The sequence below is a fragment of the Thunnus maccoyii genome, chromosome 16 (genome assembly GCF_910596095.1).
Source record: "Thunnus maccoyii chromosome 16, fThuMac1.1, whole genome shotgun sequence".
In the NCBI taxonomy this organism is placed as follows: domain Eukaryota; kingdom Metazoa; phylum Chordata; class Actinopteri; order Scombriformes; family Scombridae; genus Thunnus; species Thunnus maccoyii.
In genome coordinates, this window is record NC_056548.1 from 82,954 (window position 1) to 102,861 (window position 19,908).

Here is a 19,908-nt window from a genome sequence, read left to right on the forward strand (position 1 = left end):
GTTCTGAGGAGGTGTTATTGGTCTGTAAGGGGGGCTCCAGTAGACCTTGGAGAGGTTTCATTGGTTCCTCAGGTGAAGAGATTCTGTTAGTCCAAGAGGGGGTTCTAGTGGTTTCTGGGGCTTCCACTGGTCCTCAGAGATGTTCCAGCGTCAGTGAGTGCAGTTGTGTACAGGTGTGTTACAGGTGCATTGCAGGTGTGTTATAGGTGTGTTACAGGTGTGTTACAGGTGTGTTATAGGTGTGTACAGGTGTGTTACAGGTGTGTTACAGGTGTGTTACAGGTGTGTACAGGTGTGTTACAGGTGTGTTACAGGTGTGTTATAGGTGTGTACAGGTGTGTTACAGGTGTGTTATAGGTGTGTTACAGGTGTGTTACAGGTGTGTTATAGGTGTGTTACAGGTGTGTTACAGGTGTGTTACAGGTGTGTTACAGGTGTGTACAGGTGTGTTACAGGTGTGTTACAGGTGTGTTATAGGTGTGTACAGGTGTGTTACAGGTGTGTACAGGTGTGTTACAGGTGTGTTATAGGTGTGTTACAGGTGTGTTATAGGTGCGTTGCAGGTGTGTTACAGGTGTGTTATAGGTGTGTTGCAGGTGTGTTACAGGTGCGCTGCAGGTGTGTGCAGGTGGGTGTAGGTGTGTTACAGGTGTGTGCAGGTGCGTTACAGGTGTGTGCAGGTGCGTTACAGGTGTGTGTAGGTGTGTTACAGGTGCACTGCAGGTGTGTTACGGGTGTGTTACAGGTGTGTTACAGGTGTGTTACAGGTGTGTGCAGGTGTGTTACAGGTGCGCTGCAGGTGTGTTGCAGGTGTGTACAGGTCACATGTTATTTGTGTTGCAGGAGGTGTGCGTCTGGTCAGTGTGAGCTGCGGCAGTCAGAACGTTTGGGCGGTCGACAGTCGAGGAGTCGTTTACTTCAGAGTTGGAACTCAACCTCTGAACCCGAGCATGATGCTGCCGGCCTGGATCCATATAGACCCACCTGTACAGGTAACACACTGAACCACATAGACCCACCTGTACAGGTAACACACTGAACCACATAGACCCACCTGTACAGGTAACACACTGAACCACATAGACCTACTTGTACAGGTAACACACTGAACCACATAGACCCACCTGTACAGGTAACACACTGAACCACATAGACCTACTTGTACAGGTAACACACTGAACCACATAGACCCACCTGTACAGGTAAGTGTGATGTCATGTGTCCCTGCAGCCAGTAGGAGTGCAGCTGGTCAGTATTCAGACAAGTCCTAACGACCGGCTGCTCTGGGCATTGGACAATAGAGGCAGTGTGTTCGTCAGGACGGGACTCAGCGACGAGATGCCTGTCGGGACGGACTGGGAGCTGGTGCCAGGTATACCTGTCTGTCTGCTCTCTACACCTGTCTGTCTGCTCTCTACACCTGTCTACACCTGTCTGTCTGCTCTCTACACCTGTCTGTCTGCTCTCTACACCTGTCTGTCTGCTCTCTACACCTGTCTACACCTGTCTACACCTGTCTGTCTGCTCTCTACACCTGTCTACACCTGTCTGTCTGCTCTCTACACCTGTCTACACCTGTCTATACCTGTCTGTCTGCTCTCTACACCTGTCTACACCTGTCTGTCTGCTCTCTACATCTGTCTGTCTGCTCTCTACACCTGTCTACACCTGTCTATCTGCAGGCCTGGCGGTGAGTCAGCTGGTCCTCAGCTGTCGGACAGTTTGGGTTCGGTGTGTAAACGGAGATCTGGCTCGACGTTACGGTGTCTCTGACAGAAACCCAGCAGGAGATTACTGGAAGAAGATCCCCGGAAACGCCAACTGGTTAACTGGTGAGACTGGTTCACACTGGGTTCATACTAGGTTCATTCTGGGTTTATACTGGGTTTGTACTGCATTTATGCTGGGTTTGTACTGTGTTCATTCTGGGTTTGTACTGGGTTTATTCTGGGTTTATACTGGGTTTATTCTGGGTTTATACTGGGTTTGTACTGGGTTTATACTGGGGTTTGTACTGGGTTTATTCTGGGTTTGTACTGGGTTTATTCTGGGTTTATACTGGGTTTGTACTGGGTTTATTCTGGGTTTATACTGGGTTTGTACTGTGTTTATACTGTGTTTATACTGGGTTTGTACTGGGTTTATACTGGGTTTGTACTGTGTTTATACTGGGTTTGTACTGGGTTTATTCTGGGTTTATACTGCGTTTATACTGGGTTTATTCTGGGTTTATACTGGGTTTATACTGGGTTTATACTGGGTTTGTACTGCGTTTATGCTGGGTTTGTACTGTGTTTATACTGGGTTTGTACTGGGTTTATTCTGGGTTTATACTGGGTTTATACTGGGTTTGTACTGGGTTTATTCTGGGTTTATACTGGGTTTATACTGGGTTTATACTGGGTTTGTACTGCGTTTATGCTGGGTTTATACTGGGTTTATACTGGGTTTGTACTGCGTTTATGCTGGGTTTGTACTGTGTTTATACTGGGTTTGTACTGGGTTTATTCTGGGTTTATACTGGGTTTATACTGGGTTTGTACTGGGTTTATTCTGGGTTTATACTGGGTTTATACTGGGTTTATACTGGGTTTGTACTGCGTTTATGCTGGGTTTGTACTGTGTTTATACTGGGTTTATGCTGGGTTTGTACTGTGTTTATACTGGGTTTGTACTGGGTTTGTACTGTGTTTCTACTGGGTTTGTACTGTGTTTATTCTGGGTTTATACTGGGTTTATACTGGGTTTATACTGGGTTTGTACTGGGTTTATTCTGGGTTTATACTGGGTTTATACTGGGTTTATTCTGGGTTTATACTGGGTTTGTACTGGGTTTGTACTGGGTTTATTCTGGGTTTATACTGGGTTTATTCTGGGTTTATACTGGGTTTGTACTGGGTTTATTCTGGGTTTATACTGGGTTTATACTGGGTTTGTACTGGGTTTATTCTGGGTTTATACTGGGTTTATACTGGGTTTGTACTGGGTTTATTCTGGGTTTATACTGGGTTTATACTGGGTTTATTCTGGGTTTATACTGGGTTTGTACTGGGTTTATTCTGGGTTTATACTGGGTTTATACTGGGTTTATACTGGGTTTGTACTGGGTTTGTACTGGGTTTATACTGGGTTTATACTGGGTTTATACTGGGTTTGTACTGGGTTTATTCTGGGTTTGTACTGGGTTTATACTGGGTTTATTCTGGGTTTATACTGGGTTTGTACTGGGTTTATTCTGGGTTTATACTGGGTTTATACTGGGTTTGTACTGGGTTTATTCTGGGTTTATACAGGGTTTGTACTGGGTTTATTCTGGGTTTATACTGGGTTTATACTGGGTTTATACTGGGTTTGTACTGGGTTTATTCTGGGTTTATACTGGGTTTATACTGGGTTTGTACTGTGTTTATTCTGGGTTTATACTGGGTTTGTACTGGGTTTATTCTGGGTTTATACTGGGTTTATACTGGGTTTATACTGGGTTTATTCTGGGTTTGTACTGCGTTTATACTGGGTTTATACTGGGTTTGTACTGTGTTTATACTGGGTTTATACTGTGTTTATACTGGGTTTATACTGGGTTTGTACTGTGTTTATTCTGGGTTTGTACTGGGTTTATTCTGGGTTTATACTGGGTTTGTACTGTGTTTATACTGGGTTTGTACTGTGTTTATACTGTGTTTATACTGGGTTTGTACTGGGTTTATTCTGGGTTTGTACTGGGTTTATACTGGGTTTATACTGGGTTTGTACTGCGTTTATGCTGGGTTTGTACTGCGTTTATGCTGGGTTTATGCTGGGTTTGTACTGTGTTTATACTGGGTTTGTACTGGGTTTGTACTGTGTTTCTACTGGGTTTGTACTGTGTTTATTCTGGGTTTATACTGGGTTTATACTGGGTTTATACTGGGTTTGTACTGCGTTTATGCTGGGTTTGTACTGTGTTTCTACTGGGTTTGTACTGGGTTTATTCTGGGTTTATACTGGGTTTGTTCTGGGTTTATTCTGGGTTTATACTGGGTTTGTACTGTGTTTATACTGGGTTTATACTGGGTTTGTACTGGGTTTATTCTGGGTTTATACTGGGTTTATACTGGGTTTGTACTGGGTTTATTCTGGGTTTATACTGGGTTTGTACTGGGTTTATTCTGGGTTTATACTGGGTTTGTACTGTGTTTATACTGGGTTTATACTGGGTTTGTACTGGGTTTATTCTGGGTTTATACTGGGTTTATACTGGGTTTGTACTGGGTTTATTCTGGGTTTATACTGGGTTTGTACTGGGTTTGTACTGGGTTTATTCTGGGTTTATACTGGGTTTGTACTGGGTTTATTCTGGGTTTATACTGGGTTTGTACTGTGTTTATACTGGGTTTATACTGGGTTTGTACTGGGTTTATACTGGGTTTATACTGGGTTTGTACTGGGTTTATTCTGGGTTTATACTGGGTTTGTACTGTGTTTATACTGGGTTTGTACTGTGTTTATACTGGGTTTATACTGGGTTTATACTGGGCCTATACTGGGTTTGTACTGGGTTTATTCTGGGTTTATACTGGGTTTGTACTGTGTTTATACTGGGTTTGTACTGTGTTTATACTGGGTTTATACTGGGTTTATTCTGGGTTTATACTGGGTTTGTACTGGGTTTATTCTGGGTTTATACTGGGTTTATACTGGGTTTGTACTGGGTTTATTCTGGGTTTATACTGGGTTTGTACTGGGTTTATTCTGGGTTTATACTGGGTTTGTACTGTGTTTATACTGGGTTTATACTGGGTTTATACTGGGTTTGTACTGGGTTTATACTGGGTTTATACTGGGTTTGTACTGGGTTTATTCTGGGTTTATACTGGGTTTGTACTGTGTTTATACTGGGTTTGTACTGTGTTTATACTGGGTTTGTACTGTGTTTATACTGGGTTTATACTGGGTTTATACTGGGTTTGTACTGGGTTTATTCTGGGTTTATACTGGGTTTGTACTGTGTTTATACTGGGTTTGTACTGTGTTTATACTGGGTTTATACTGGGTTTATTCTGGGTTTATACTGGGTTTGTACTGGGTTTATTCTGGGTTTATACTGGGTTTATACTGGGTTTGTACTGGGTTTATTCTGGGTTTATACTGGGTTTGTACTGTGTTTATACTGGGTTTATACTGGGTTTATACTGGGTTTGTACTGGGTTTATACTGGGTTTATACTGGGTTTGTACTGGGTTTATTCTGGGTTTATACTGGGTTTGTACTGTGTTTATACTGGGTTTGTACTGTGTTTATACTGGGTTTGTACTGTGTTTATACTGGGTTTATACTGGGTTTATACTGGGTTTGTACTGGGTTTATTCTGGGTTTATACTGGGTTTATACTGGGTTTGTACTGGGTTTATACTGGGTTTATACTGTGTTTGTACTGGGTTTATTCTGGGTTTATACTGGGTTTGTACTGTGTTTATACTGGGTTTGTACTGTGTTTATACTGGGTTTGTACTGTGTTTATACTGGGTTTATACTGGGTTTATACTGGGTTTGTACTGGGTTTATTCTGGGTTTATACTGGGTTTGTACTGTGTTTATACTGGGTTTGTACTGTGTTTATACTGGGTTTATACTGGGTTTATTCTGGGTTTATACTGGGTTTGTACTGGGTTTATTCTGGGTTTATACTGGGTTTATACTGGGTTTGTACTGGGTTTATTCTGGGTTTATACTGGGTTTGTACTGGGTTTATTCTGGGTTTATACTGGGTTTGTACTGTGTTTATACTGTGTTTGTACTGTGTTTATACTGGGTTTATACTGGGTTTATACTGGGTTTGTACTGGGTTTATTCTGGGTTTATACTGGGTTTGTACTGTGTTTATACTGGGTTTGTACTGTGTTTATACTGGGTTTATACTGTGTTTATACTGGGTTTGTACTGTGTTTATACTGTGTTTATACTGGGTTTGTACTGGGTTTGTACTGTGTTTATACTGGGTTTATACTGGGTTTATACTGGGTTTATACTGTGTTTATACTGGGTTTGTCCTGTGTTTATACTGGGTTTATACTGTGTTTATACTGGGTTTATACTGGGTTTGTACTGGGTTTGTACTGTGTTTATACTGGGTTTATTCTGGGTTTATACTGGGTTTATACTGGGTTTGTACTGGGTTTGTACTGTGTTTATACTGGGTTTATACTGGGTTTATACTGTGTTTATACTGGGTTTATGCTGGGTTTATACTGTGTTTTCACTGGGTTTGTACTGTGTTTATACTGTGTTTATACTGGGTTTATACTGGGTTTATACTGGGTTTGTACTGGGTTTATACTGGGTTTATACTGGGTTTGTACTGCGTTTATGCTGGGTTTGTACTGGGTTTATACTGGGTTTATGCTGGGTTTGTACTGTGTTTATACTGTGTTTATACTGTGTTTATACTGGGTTTATACTGGGTTTATACTGGGTTTGTACTGGGTTTGTACTGGGTTTATACTGGGTTTATACTGGGTTTGTACTGCGTTTATGCTGGGTTTGTACTGCGTTTATGCTGGGTTTGTACTGTGTTTATACTGGGTTTGTACTGGGTTTATACTGGGTTTATACTGGGTTTGTACTGTGTTTATACTGTGTTTATACTGGGTTTATACTGGGTTTATACTGGGTTTGTACTGGGTTTATACTGGGTTTATACTGGGTTTGTACTGCGTTTATGCTGGGTTTGTACTGTGTTTATACTGAGTTTGTACTGGGTTTATACTGGGTTTATACTGGGTTTATACTGGGTTTGTACTGCGTTTATGCTGGGTTTGTACTGTGTTTATACTGGATTTATGCTGGGTTTATACTGGGTTTATACTGGGTTTATACTGGGTTTGTACTGGGTTTATTCTGGGTTTATACTGGGTTTGTACTGTGTTTATACTGGGTTTGTACTGTGTTTATACTGGGTTTATACTGTGTTTATACTGGGTTTGTACTGTGTTTATACTGTGTTCATACTGGGTTTGTACTGGGTTTGTACTGTGTTTATACTGGGTTTGTACTGGGTTTGTACTGGGTTTATACTGGGTTTATACTGGGTTTATACTGTGTTTATACTGGGTTTGTTCTGTGTTTATACTGTGTTTATACTGGGTTTATACTGGGTTTATACTGGGTTTGTACTGGGTTTATACTGGGTTTATACTGGGTTTGTACTGCGTTTATGCTGGGTTTGTACTGTGTTTATACTGGGTTTATGCTGGGTTTGTACTGTGTTTATACTGGGTTTGTACTGGGTTTGTACTGTGTTTCTACTGGGTTTGTACTGTGTTTCTACTGGGTTTGTACTGCGTTTATGCTGGGTTTGTACTGTGTTTATACTGGGTTTGTACTGGGTTCCATGTGTGATGACTGAAGCTCAGGTGTGTTTCTCTCTCTGCAGTCACTCCAGAGGATGAGTTGTGGGCGGTGACTCTGATTGGTGGATTGTCCCGTCGGCTGACGAAGCTCCTTCCACAGACTCCCTGTAGGCCCGCCCCCTCCGGCCCCCTTCTCAGCGGGGATGATGCCGATGACGAATGGGAGCTCATCTAACCCATGACATCACCGCAATGTCACCGCTGTTCAGTGTTTGTCTGGATTTACCTGGCTGTACACTGTGATGTCACAGTGACACCGCTGGACCGACACTGATTAGGCAGTGACATCACTTTCAAGATGGCCAACACACAGGGAGCCCAGATGTCTGCTGGGAAATTAAGTGAACTGAGACTTTGTACTGAGCACTTTATTCTGAAGGGATGATGGACTACAGATACCTTCACTGAAAATGGTTCTAACCAGTTCTAATTGGTTCTGACCGGTTTTAACTGGATCTAACTGGTTTCATTTATTGATTATTTATCGGAAGCCGGAGGTGCTTCAAGCTAACTGGGAGATTAAAGGGACCAGTCTAGCTCAGTGGTCCACATCAGTCCACGTTTCAGTGTGTCAGGGGGAGCAACAGGTGGAAGCAACATGTCGCTGGTTCTCCTCCTGTGGGCCTCAGTTAGTTGCACACCTGTCTGTCTGTCTCACAGTTACCATGGCAACCAGCTGGAGCCCTGCCCACTGGAACTGATCCATCAAAAACTGTAAAAATATCAATGTAATGATCAAAGATTGGACTGGACTGTAGTGGACTCTGATGGACTCTGACAGCATTACCACGGAAACCTGAGCAGGATGTTATGCTGCTGTAAGCTGATTGGTTCTGCTGCTGACCAATAAGAACTCACCTGTTGTTTCATTAATTAACTTAATAAACATCTTTAAACACTGAAGCAGGTTATTGATCAGGATCAATCATTATTGGTTTACTTTACAGTCAGGGTCGGACCCAACAGCTCACGGAACCCCTGAGGGTCTAAAGTGGCCCGTTTGCTCTACACACATTTTGAGTTTTTGTTCAAACAAAGTTTAAAACGAAACTAAACAATTTTCATCTTCAGTTTATTAAACAGTTTTTGTCACATTTAGAACTCAGATCAGCATTTTCACAACATCATAAAAGTTACATAATAAAGTCATTAACTTTAATTAAAGTAAATATTTACATCCCTGTGTCAGGTGGAAACCTGGCTTCTCAGGGTCCTAAACCCTGAGTGTTTACCTTAAATTGATTGTCTGGAGATAAAAGGTTTTCACCTGAGTATCAGTGATCAGGTCAGTCTTTGTTTACATTGTATTAACGTCATTAACCAACCGGCCAATCACAGCAGTCCCGAGGTGTTTACAGTCTGTTTCCATGGTGACAGCAGTGTCAGGGCCAGTTGAGCGGCTGCAGGAGGGCGGGCAGGTGTGAAATCTGACCTGGGACAGACCGGGCCAAAGTCCTAAGAGCCTGCAGCAGCAGGGGGGGCGGAGCCAGGCCGCACAGCCAGCTGAAAACTTCATTTCCCAGCAGGCTTTGCCAGCGCTGCGTCTCGTCCTGCAGGTGGCGCAGCGCAGGTGCTTCAGGCAGGAAGAGCAGCAGGAAGTCCAGGCATCGCTGAGCGTCACGCCGTTCCCCCGCGGCGGACAAGTCGAGTCGCTGCAGCGCCATATCAAGGCCGTGTGGCGGCGCGCCGTGAACCAGCAGCAGCAGCAGGCAGTCCGGCCGCGACAGTTCCACTGCCAGCTGCAATGCTGTCTTTCCTGCATCCGCCACATGTGCGCAGCCACCGCAGCTGTCCAGGTAGTCCCGCCGCACGCTCTCCGTGTCATAGTCCTTCAGTGCTTCCACCATCATGGCGAGGATGGAGACACGGTTGTAGCGCACCGCCACGTTAAGATGCGGTGCTCCGCCACTCCGGCAGCAACAGAAGCTGCAGCGGGGTGCACTGAGTGCGCTCACTGAGTACCTGGTGAGCAGGTAGCGTGCGTAGTCCTGATGGTCATGCACGACAGCGTACAGCAGTGCCTCCGAGGCGGAGAAGGCGCGCGGCCGGCCGTCGTCCCAGCAGAACACCTCCATCCTGCGCGCATCCTCCAGCAGCCAAACCGGCTGCAGCTCGCGCACCGCGCAGTAGAAGGAGAACGCCGTCCGCTCACACTGCCGCTCCGACGGAGACGAAGACAACCGCTCTAGCTGAGAGGACAGCAGCCACGGCATGACGTCACCTGCAGCTGCAGCACTTCAAAATAAAACACTGAGGCTTCAAAATAAAACACGGTGAGGTTCTGAACAGTCTGGTTCAGATTCAGAGTCTCAGCCTGTCAGACCTGCGTCCTCGGATCCTTCAGTCTGATTCAGGTTCAGTCTCAGTCTGTCTCTCAGACCTGCGTCCTCGGATCCTTCAGTCTGATTCAGGTTCAGTCTCAGTCTGTCTCTCAGACCTCTGTCCTCGGATTCTTCAGGCTTTTATAGCTGCAACCCCCCCCCCCCCCGCTTTCGCGCCGCCTCGTCGCTCTACCGCACCGCTCTCCTGCGACGATCTGCACAGCAGCTTTCTTCTGCTCCTTTTGCCGCTCCTCCCGCTTCGCCCCGCCGCTCCGCCCCGGCCAGTTCAGCGCCATGTATGGATGTTTGTTTTGGGGGCCGGTGCGGGGCGGGGCGGGGTGGATCGAGTGTCCCGCATTACGCGCATAGCGAACATAGCGGCCTTTGGAGTCCTGCCGTTTCTATAATGAAGACAGTAAACAGCAGCAGAAAACACACGCGCACACACACGCACACACACACACACACACACACACACACACACACACACACACACACACACACACACACACACACACACACACACAGCTGATCAACTGTTGTTCACCTGAGATGAGATGAGATGAGATGAGGGAAACTCCATTTTTAACTAATTTTTCACTTCTAAACTCAGGGTCAGTTACCATGGTCACCGCGGTCATTTACCTGAAGCGAACCCGCTGCTGGCAGGTGAGTTTTTCTGTCTCTTCCTTCAGAGCCAGAAGGTGAAGACGGAGGTTTACTGTCTGTCAGAATCTGAATCGTTGGATAGAAAAGTTGGATATTAGTTTGTCACTGAAGGACTATCTAAAGTTTCCACCTATTGGTTTATTGTCCTGATGTGCATGAACAATCACTACAAAACCTGTACAGTCACTCAGAGAGTCTGCAGGTCCAGCAGACAGCAGCTCCTGCTCTGAAGGGTTTATTGCATATGGTGAAATCTTCAGACACAGACAGATCAATCAATAACTTTCTCCATCAATGATGATGTGACTGATGCACTGATGGAACAGTTATCATGTCATGTTCGACATGAAACGTTCAATGTTCAGACACATTAATGTTTCTGCCTCCGCTGAATTCAAACGGAGGCTCCGCCTGTTATTTACCTGTTGCCATGGTGACTCGTAGTATCGGAGTTGAACTCAGTTTGATTGGTCCACACTCACAGACTCACGGATTTTGAGACGCGTTCCCACTTAATCCTCGAGGATTAGGGCACCTGCAGGCCATGAAGGTGCCCTAAACGGCGTAATGCTGTTGAATTATATTTCATTATCAATGTTATCATTATTGTCAAAATAAATAAACACATAAATAAACTAAAAAGAAAAACTGAACTTTACAACTAGTCACACATAACAGAAGAAAAGTCAACTTTACAAACTTTACCAGACAGAAGCTGTGATGTTTACAGATCTACAGAAGAAGTAAACCGACGTCATATTTTCATGTTCAATGTGAATGTGTGAAGATGTGTGAAGTAGTTTTGGGGACACTACACTGTATAAGAGTGAAATTACTGAATATTTTTGCACTTTTTAGGTTTATGCTCAACGCAGTATCCCGGGCGCGAGGTTGACGCCAAAATGACATCATCGCGTCTTCCGCGTCAAGTGTGAAGACTCAGAGTACAGTATAGGCCTATACATATACAGTATACTCACAATACAGTATACATATACAGTATACTCAGAATACAGTATAGGCCTATACATATACAGTATACTCAGAATACAGTATACATATACAGTATACTCAGAATACAGTATAGGCCTATACATATACAGTATACTCAGAGTACAGTATACATATACAGTATACTCAGAATACAGTATACATATACAGTATACTCAGAGTACAGTATAGGCCTATACGTATACAGTATACTCAGAGTACAGTATACATATACAGTATACTCAGAATACAGTATACATATACAGTATACTCAGAATACAGTATAGGCCTATACATATACAGTATACTCAGAGTACAGTATACATATACAGTATACTCAGAATACAGTATACATATACAGTATACTCAGAATACAGTATAGGCCTATACATATACAGTATACTCACAATACAGTATACATATACAGTATACTCAGAATACAGTATAGGCCTATACATATACAGTATACTCAGAGTACAGTATACATATACAGTATACTCAGAATACAGTATACATATACAGTATACTCAGAGTACAGTATACATATACAGTATAATCAGAGTACAGTATACATATACAGTATACTCAGAATACAGTATACATATACAGTATAATCAGAGTACAGTATACATATACAGTATACTCAGAATACAGTATACATATACAGTATAATCAGAGTACAGTATACATATACAGTATACTCAGAATACAGTATACATATACAGTATACTCAGAGTACAGTATACATATACAGTATACTCAGAATACAGTATACATATACAGTATACTCAGAATACAGTATAGGCCTATACATATACAGTATACATATACAGTATACTCAGAATACAGTATACATATACAGTATACTCAGAATACAGTATAGGCCTATACATATACAGTATACATATACAGTATACTCAGAATACAGTATACATATACAGTATACTCAGAGTACAGTATACATATACAGTATACTCAGAATACAGTATAGGCCTATACATATACAGTATACTCAGAGTACAGTATACATATACAGTATACTCAGAATACAGTATACATATACGGTATACTCAGAGTACAGTATACATATACGGTATACTCAGAATACAGTATACATATACAGTATACTCAGAGTACAGTATACATATACAGTATACTCAGAATACAGTATACATATACGGTATACTCAGAGTACAGTATACATATACAGTATACTCAGAGTACAGTATACATATACAGTATACTCAGAATACAGTATACATATACGGTATACTCAGAGTACAGTATACATATACAGTATACTCAGAATACAGTATACATATACAGTATACTCAGAGTACAGTATACATATACTGTATACTCAGAGTACAGTATACATATACAGTATACTCAGAATACAGTATACTCAGAGTACAGTATACATATACAGTATACTCAGAATACAGTATACTCAGAGTACAGTATACATATACAGTATACTCAGAATACAGTATACTCAGAGTACAGTATACATATACAGTATACTCAGAGTACAGTATATATATACAGTATAATCAGAGTACAGTATACATATACAGTGTTGCTGTTCAGATTATTTTTTTTACTTTCTTCACGTCTGCAGGTCTTTGACCTTGTAAAATGTTTTTACCTTTTGGCTTCCAAGTCACAGTTTGTTCATTAATGTTAATTCACATCAATGAACAAATATCACTCAGGGATACAGAGGATGCTTCCAAGGTGAGTATCATTTACAAACATATTTTACTAAAACATGTTCTCAGTTGTGATATGACCAATAGTGGACTCATGTACAGACGTTAGGCTACACCTGCTAACACACGACTTGATGGAATCTGTTACTACTACACACAGCTAAAGCGAGTCATATTTAGCAGTATAATCCTGCCCTTTAGTTTAGCAGAGCAGTGGATTAGAATGATAAGTAGGGATTTTCATTTGTGCAAATGTGGAGGAAAAATAAATTTAAATTTTTGCTTATTCATGTAACTGTTAACTACATTGTGTAATCTAAATTTAGCCACAGATGCATTTTTTAAAAATCTGCTGTTATTCACATAGATAGTCTTGTCGTTCCACTGTAGCCTGATTACTGTTGGCCAAACTTGGACAAGCTTTTGGACTGTAAGTAGTTCTGAGGGATGCTCAATCTCTTGCTCAATCCTCCTCCAGTGTTGATTTTTGGTCTATTAAACCTACAGGAAGGGATTTTAGGTTTAATGATATTTGTATTGTAAATCATTTGGGATTTTGGTTACATTCATATTGTGATACAACTTTAAGTTTGTATATTCCTGGTCTTAAAGGCAGCATTACATTTTTTCTTAAGATGTGAAGATGTGTAAAATATTGTTAATCTAAACAATTAAATTCATTATGTTGAACACGGTAACCTATCTTTAATTTGTTTTACAAGGACACAGAAGAGTTGGAGGTAGGCATCATCTGTGATTGGTTTACCTCAGGATCTGACAACAAGACAGCAACATCATGGTCAAGGGAACCAAATCCTGGAGAGAAGGGATCTCCCAAACTGCAGAACTTAACTGATGGGCATAATATACTGAATCTGATCTATCCTAAGGAACTTAAATGTACTTTTGAAGTGTTTCAGAAGCTGTTCCTTGGACTTGATGGACTAAAAGTCGGTGCAAAAGTCTCAAGAACAGTATTTTCTGAAGATTCCACTTGTTTCACAGCACTATCAGATTTTATTTAGATGATGTTGTATTTTAAGTCCACTGAAGAAGCTACAAAACTGATACTGTAACAGAAAGGGGACAGAAGACACCATTGAAATTGTTTTGTCAACTGTCAAATTTGTTGCATATTCAGCTCACTCAAAGCAATTTGACAGAGATTTTGAAACCTTGAGCTAAAAGGTCTTTATGATATTGTGTAAAAACACATTGCAGTACCTTAAGAAGATTGGGGCCATTGAAAGTTAATACTTCAAGAGATTTGTTTCCACCTGTGAGAGCAACGTTGTCACAAAATGATTTTAAACTATAATTTAACATTTTATGTTTAGTGCTGTGGTTTTAAATACTTAAGGCCTGTAACTTTGTTGTGAGAGCATAATTCAGTATGTGTGATTTCTAAAGGCAATATGGATATTTGTGGGACAACTTATATTTGTGGCATTGTTGTTTTTTTAAGGTTCAGATATCAAATGTTCAATTCAATTCAATTCAAATCAGTTCAATCCAATTTTATTTATATAGCACCAAATCACAACAAAAGTCATCTCAGGGCACTTTTCACATAGAGCAGGTCAAGACTGAACTCTGTCATTTACAGAGATCCAATAATTCCTCCATGAGCAACAGCAGGAAAAACTCTCCTTTAACAGGTAGAAACCTCAAGCAGAACCGGACTCTAGGTGGCGCCATCTGCTTTGACTGGTTGGGTTAAGAGAGAGAGAATGGGATGGGGACACAGAGAAGCTGAGCAACAACAGCAACAACAACAACAACAACAGATACATGACTACCAACAACAAACAGCAGCAACAGCAGGAACAACAGGAGAAGGACATCCCCACGTCAGCGTGGACCATGGGGTTTCCTGCTGATGAGAAAGCACAAAGAACTCCGGGGAAGGAGTTAAGTTAGTAACATACATTAATGGTAAAAGAATACGTACAGATGGAGAGGAGCTCAGTGCATCATGGGAAGTCCCCCAGCAGTCTAGGCCTATAGCAGCATAACTAAGGGCTGATCCAAGGCGAGCCTGGTCGGCCCTAACTATAAGCTTTATCAAAAAGGAAAGTTTTAAGCCTACTCTTAAACATAGAGAGGGTGTCTGCACCCCGGACCCAATCTGGAAGATGGTTCCATAGGAGAGGAGCCCGATAGCTGAAGGCTCTGCCTCCCATTCTACTTTTAAAGACTGTAGGAACCACCAGTAAGCTGCATACTGGGAGCGCAGTGTTCTTGTGGGATAATACGGTACTATGAGCTCTTCAAGATATGATGGTGTCTGACCATTAAGGGCTTTGTAGGTGAGAAGATGCAAACTGTTGTGTTTATTTTTTTTGTTGTTGAGCCAAAACATCTGTTTTTAGAGTGTAAGACATTTATTAATGCCGTTGAAAGTATGCATGTGCTATATATGTTAAATAAATTGTCCAGATTATATGGATTTCCTTCACTTGTGTTCTATTCCACACACTGGAGTGTTTAGGGAGAAGAAAGATGTGAGACGTCTCCTGTGAGAGTAGATGTTTCAATCTTATACAGTCAACCCCTAAAACAGTGTCTACATAGTAAAGGGTTTGGTAACACTAACCCTGTACTGTGTGAAGGATCAGTGTTTATACAGTAAAAGGTTTGGTAGCACTAACCCTGTACTGTGTGAAGGATCAGTGTTTATACTGTAAAGGGTTTGGTAACACTAACCCTGTACTGTGTGAAGGATCAGTGTTTATAGAGTAAAGGGTTTGTAGCACTAACCCTGTACTGTGTGAAGGATCAGTGTTTATACAGTAAAAGGTTTGGTAGCACTAACCCTGTACTGTGTGAAGGATCAGTGTTTATACAGTAAAGGGTTTGTAGCACTAACCCTGTACTGTGTGAAGGATCAGTGATTATACTGTAAAGGGTTTGTAGCACTAACCCTGTACTGTGTGAAGGATCAGTGATTATACTGTAAAGGGTTTGTAGCACTAACCCTGTACTGTGTGAAGGATCAGTGTTTATACAGTAAAAGGTTTGGTAGCACTAACCCTGTACTGTGTGAAGGATCAGTGTTTATACAGTAAAAGGTTTGGTAGCACTAACCCTGTACTGTGTGAAGGATCAGTGTTTATACTGTAAAGGGTTTGTAGCACTAACCCTGTACTGTGTGAAGGATCAGTGTTTATACTGTAAAGGGTTTGTAGCACTAACCCTGTACTGTGTGAAGGATCAGTGATTATACAGTAAAAGGTTTGGTAGCACTAACCCTGTACTGTGTGAAGGATCAGTGATTATACTGTAAAGGGTTTGTAGCACTAACCCTGTACTGTGTGAAGGATCAGTGATTATACTGTAAAGGGTTTGTAGCACTAACCCTGTACTGTGTGAAGGATCAGTGTTTATACTGTAAAGGGTTTGTAGCACTAACCCTGTACTGTGTGAAGGATCAGTGATTATACAGTAAAAGGTTTGGTAGCACTAACCCTGTACTGTGTGAAGGATCAGTGATTATACTGTAAAGGGTTTGTAGCACTAACCCTGTACTGTGTGAAGGATCAGTGTTTATACTGTAAAGGGTTTGTAGCACTAACCCTGTACTGTGTGAAGGATCAGTGATTATACAGTAAAAGGTTTGGTGGCACTAACCCTGTACTGTGTGAAGGATCAGTGTTTATACTGTAAAGGGTTTGTAGCACTAACCCTGTACTGTGTGAAGGATCAGTGTTTATACTGTAAAGGGTTTGTAGCACTAACCCTGTACTGTGTGAAGGATCAGTGTTTATACTGTAAAGGGTTTGGTAACACTAACCCTGTACTGTGTGAAGGATCAGTGTTTATACAGTAAAAGGTTTGGTAGCACTAACCCTGTACTGTGTGAAGGATCAGTGTTTATACTGTAAAGGGTTTGTAGCACTAACCCTGTACTGTGTGAAGGATCAGTGATTATACTGTAAAGGGTTTGTAGCACTAACCCTGTACTGTGTGAAGGATCAGTGATTATACTGTAAAGGGTTTGTAGCACTAACCCGACATCTCTGATGTGAGTTTGTTGTCAGAGCTGCTAAAAAGCCGACAGCTGAGTTAAAGAAGGACTCTGCTGAGGGTGATGATGATGATGATGATGATGATGATGATGATGATGATGATGATGATACAGTGATGAAGGTGCTGCTATGATTTGGTGGTAACTGAAGCCTGGTCCACTGATAAGGAGAGTTTTTAAGGGCCAAAACTAAATTTAAAATACATAAATAATTATATAATTAATATATTAATATATAATTATACATTTAAATGGTCATTTATCCCCATAAATAAATCACAAATTAAATGAGACATTAAATATATACTGTTTAATTTATGTGTATTTATTTATATATTTATACATTTGTATATTTATGTATTTATTCGTATATTAATTTATTTCCTTCTGCATTTATTCACAGTGTAACTTGCTGCAGCGAAATAAATAAGTCAGTTATTTATTTAAGCATTTTATTATATAATTATTTATGTGTTTATAAATATTTAGTTTTGGCCCTTAATACCCTCCATACAAAGCAGGCACACATTTAAATACACTCATACTGGTACCAGTACTGATACCTTGACTTCCATACTGGTTCCTAAATGATACTTTTTTCAAAACCAATTTTATAAAATCCGTTTTAACAAAAAGAAAATTACATTGAAGTACAAATCTTAAGTTTCATTTTTCAGCTCCTCGGCATTTCTACACTCTAACTAAACCTATTTACTACAATCACTTTATATACTGTTGATGCCATCAAGCTAATGTTAGCACGACAACCGTAATGGTGCTTTAATCCCACTCTGACAGCTACTGTACATCCTCCACAGGTTCCCATTCCTGTCCAGCAGCTGAACAACAGACCATCTGTGTGTTTTCATCCAGTTTCAAATATATAAACATTTCTCTCTAAACACAAATGTGGTGTTTTAAACAGGAAAACTGTGATTCCTAATCAATCAACAGTCTGTTCATGAAAGGACACAAGTTAAATTAATTAATTGTTTTTTTTAACATAGTAGTCACAATATAAAATGTAATTCACACCAACACTACATTAAAAAATACCCCTTAACTGCACTAAAAATGTTGCCATTCATCAGAGAAGATCTTAACCAGTGTCCCCCCCCCCCCCCCCACTTAACGTACAACAGGTTTCCATTTGTGCTGTGATACTGCCATCCAGTGGGCACTTAAACAAACACACCACTTTAAATTAATATGTCAAGTATGATATTGTATACAAGCTATACATCCAGTAGCCTACAAAAAATCCAGATGTTTATAATGTCACCGTAAACACAAAGTGGGTCACGTGGAGAATCGTTTTCTCTCTTCAACGTCCCTTAAAAAGCACAAACTGGACGTGTTAATAGAGTATAACCCTAACAGAGTATTTTCTGTCATCTTAAGACGTACAAATTTGACATTTTAATACAAACGGCGAACTAGACGTATTGGTCCATATGGCTTGCCATATTCTGTTATAACCCAAACAGGTCATATTTATACAGTAAAGCAAAATCAACCATAACGTGAATAAACCTAAAAACCTCTCGCTTCAGTCTTTTAGTAACCAAACGGAAATAAATGAGGCTCAGTTTCAGGATGTGCAGAGAAAAAACAACACAATACATAAATCTATGAAGGAAATGTTTTACAGGGCAGAATTAGTGTCTAAGCTTGAAGGACACCTCCTTTATCTTACTGTCAAACCAAGTCGAGTCCATTTATTTATGGAGCACATTTAAAAACAACAGTTACAGAGAGATTCACATCATGGGCTCATTTGATTGATGGTTACAGTCGAACGAAAACTCAGGATCAACAAAAACAGCACAGTCACAAATAAAATCAGGTAAAATTACAACACAAACAGTGTTACACAAACAAGAAATAAATACAAACCAGTAAAAGCCAGAATGCAGTCAGACATGACGTCATGAAGATCATTAAGAGGCTAAAGAGAAGAGACTTCTTATAAAACCACTGACAACATTACTGGAACAGAAATACTGTTGAAATAAAGAACATACAGCTTCAGATGGTACAGAATGTGATGAGAAATCATCAGGCTCCGCTCTCATCACCAGCTGATATTCTTCAGTCCTTATTGGAAAATTAAAATGTAACTCATGTTGTGCAAGTTGAGCAGCTGAACCGCCAAAACAATGATCCTATCAAACCAACTCTTTAAAAAGACAGATCTGTTGTTGTATGAAACGTCATCCTTGTTATAAATATAACATGTGTATGATATATACAGTATATAATATGTCATAACAATGAGGGTTAAAATTGTGACTTGAAGCCTTCAGTGAACAAACACTGAGAAGTGACTTTACAGCAGCAGCAGGAAAACTTCACGGTGTTTTCACACCAAACGCGAGAAAACAAACAAAGTCAAAGTGCATCTATTTGCACCAGGAAACGTCAATTACGTGACACGAATGATGCGAAAACACAAAATTAGCAAGGCGAACATGCGAAATGTGAGTCATTTGCGTATTCACACGCGTTGAAAATATTCAACTGAGCAAAAAAACTGCACGTATCGCAGAGCTGGAGAGTCTGCAACACACCGGACCAACACACCGGACCACCACACCACACCGGACCAACACACCGGACCAACACACCGGTCTCTGCTCTAATCCAGAGCCGTTTACTGGCATGAAGAGTTTGTTTTTTAAAGCTCTGGGATTAAAAATTGATTTATCTTCACTTTTGCTTCTCAACTTAATTTAGCAGGAGCTAACAGTGGAGTCCCCCCCCCCCCCCCCCCCCCCCCCCCCCAGCTGCTGTCATCAACA

The 19,908-nt window shown here is 40.9% G+C and overlaps 2 protein-coding genes across 9 annotated transcripts in view; one reads left to right on the forward strand and one right to left on the reverse strand.

Moving 5' to 3' along the window:
• tecpr2 (tectonin beta-propeller repeat containing 2) overlaps positions 1–8,291 on the forward strand; it is a 35,848-nt gene extending 27,557 nt beyond the window's left edge. For all 8 annotated transcript variants that reach the window (XM_042388392.1, XM_042388396.1, XM_042388390.1 and 5 more), the window contains 4 exons: positions 844–992; positions 1,231–1,372; positions 1,683–1,832; positions 7,412–8,291. In XM_042388392.1, coding sequence (XP_042244326.1) covers positions 844–992; positions 1,231–1,372; positions 1,683–1,832; positions 7,412–7,563 — 593 coding nt within the window. In that variant the 3' untranslated portion in view covers positions 7,564–8,291. The remainder of the gene's footprint in view (positions 1–843; positions 993–1,230; positions 1,373–1,682; positions 1,833–7,411) is intronic.
• A 152-nt stretch (positions 8,292–8,443) lies between these two features.
• On the reverse strand, positions 8,444–9,850 carry ankrd9 (ankyrin repeat domain 9). Its single transcript, XM_042388398.1, has one exon. The coding sequence runs from the start codon at positions 9,599–9,601 to the stop codon at positions 8,771–8,773; it is 831 nt and encodes a 276-aa protein (XP_042244332.1). The 5' UTR covers positions 9,602–9,850; the 3' UTR covers positions 8,444–8,770.
• Positions 9,851–19,908: the final 10,058 nt, after the last annotated feature.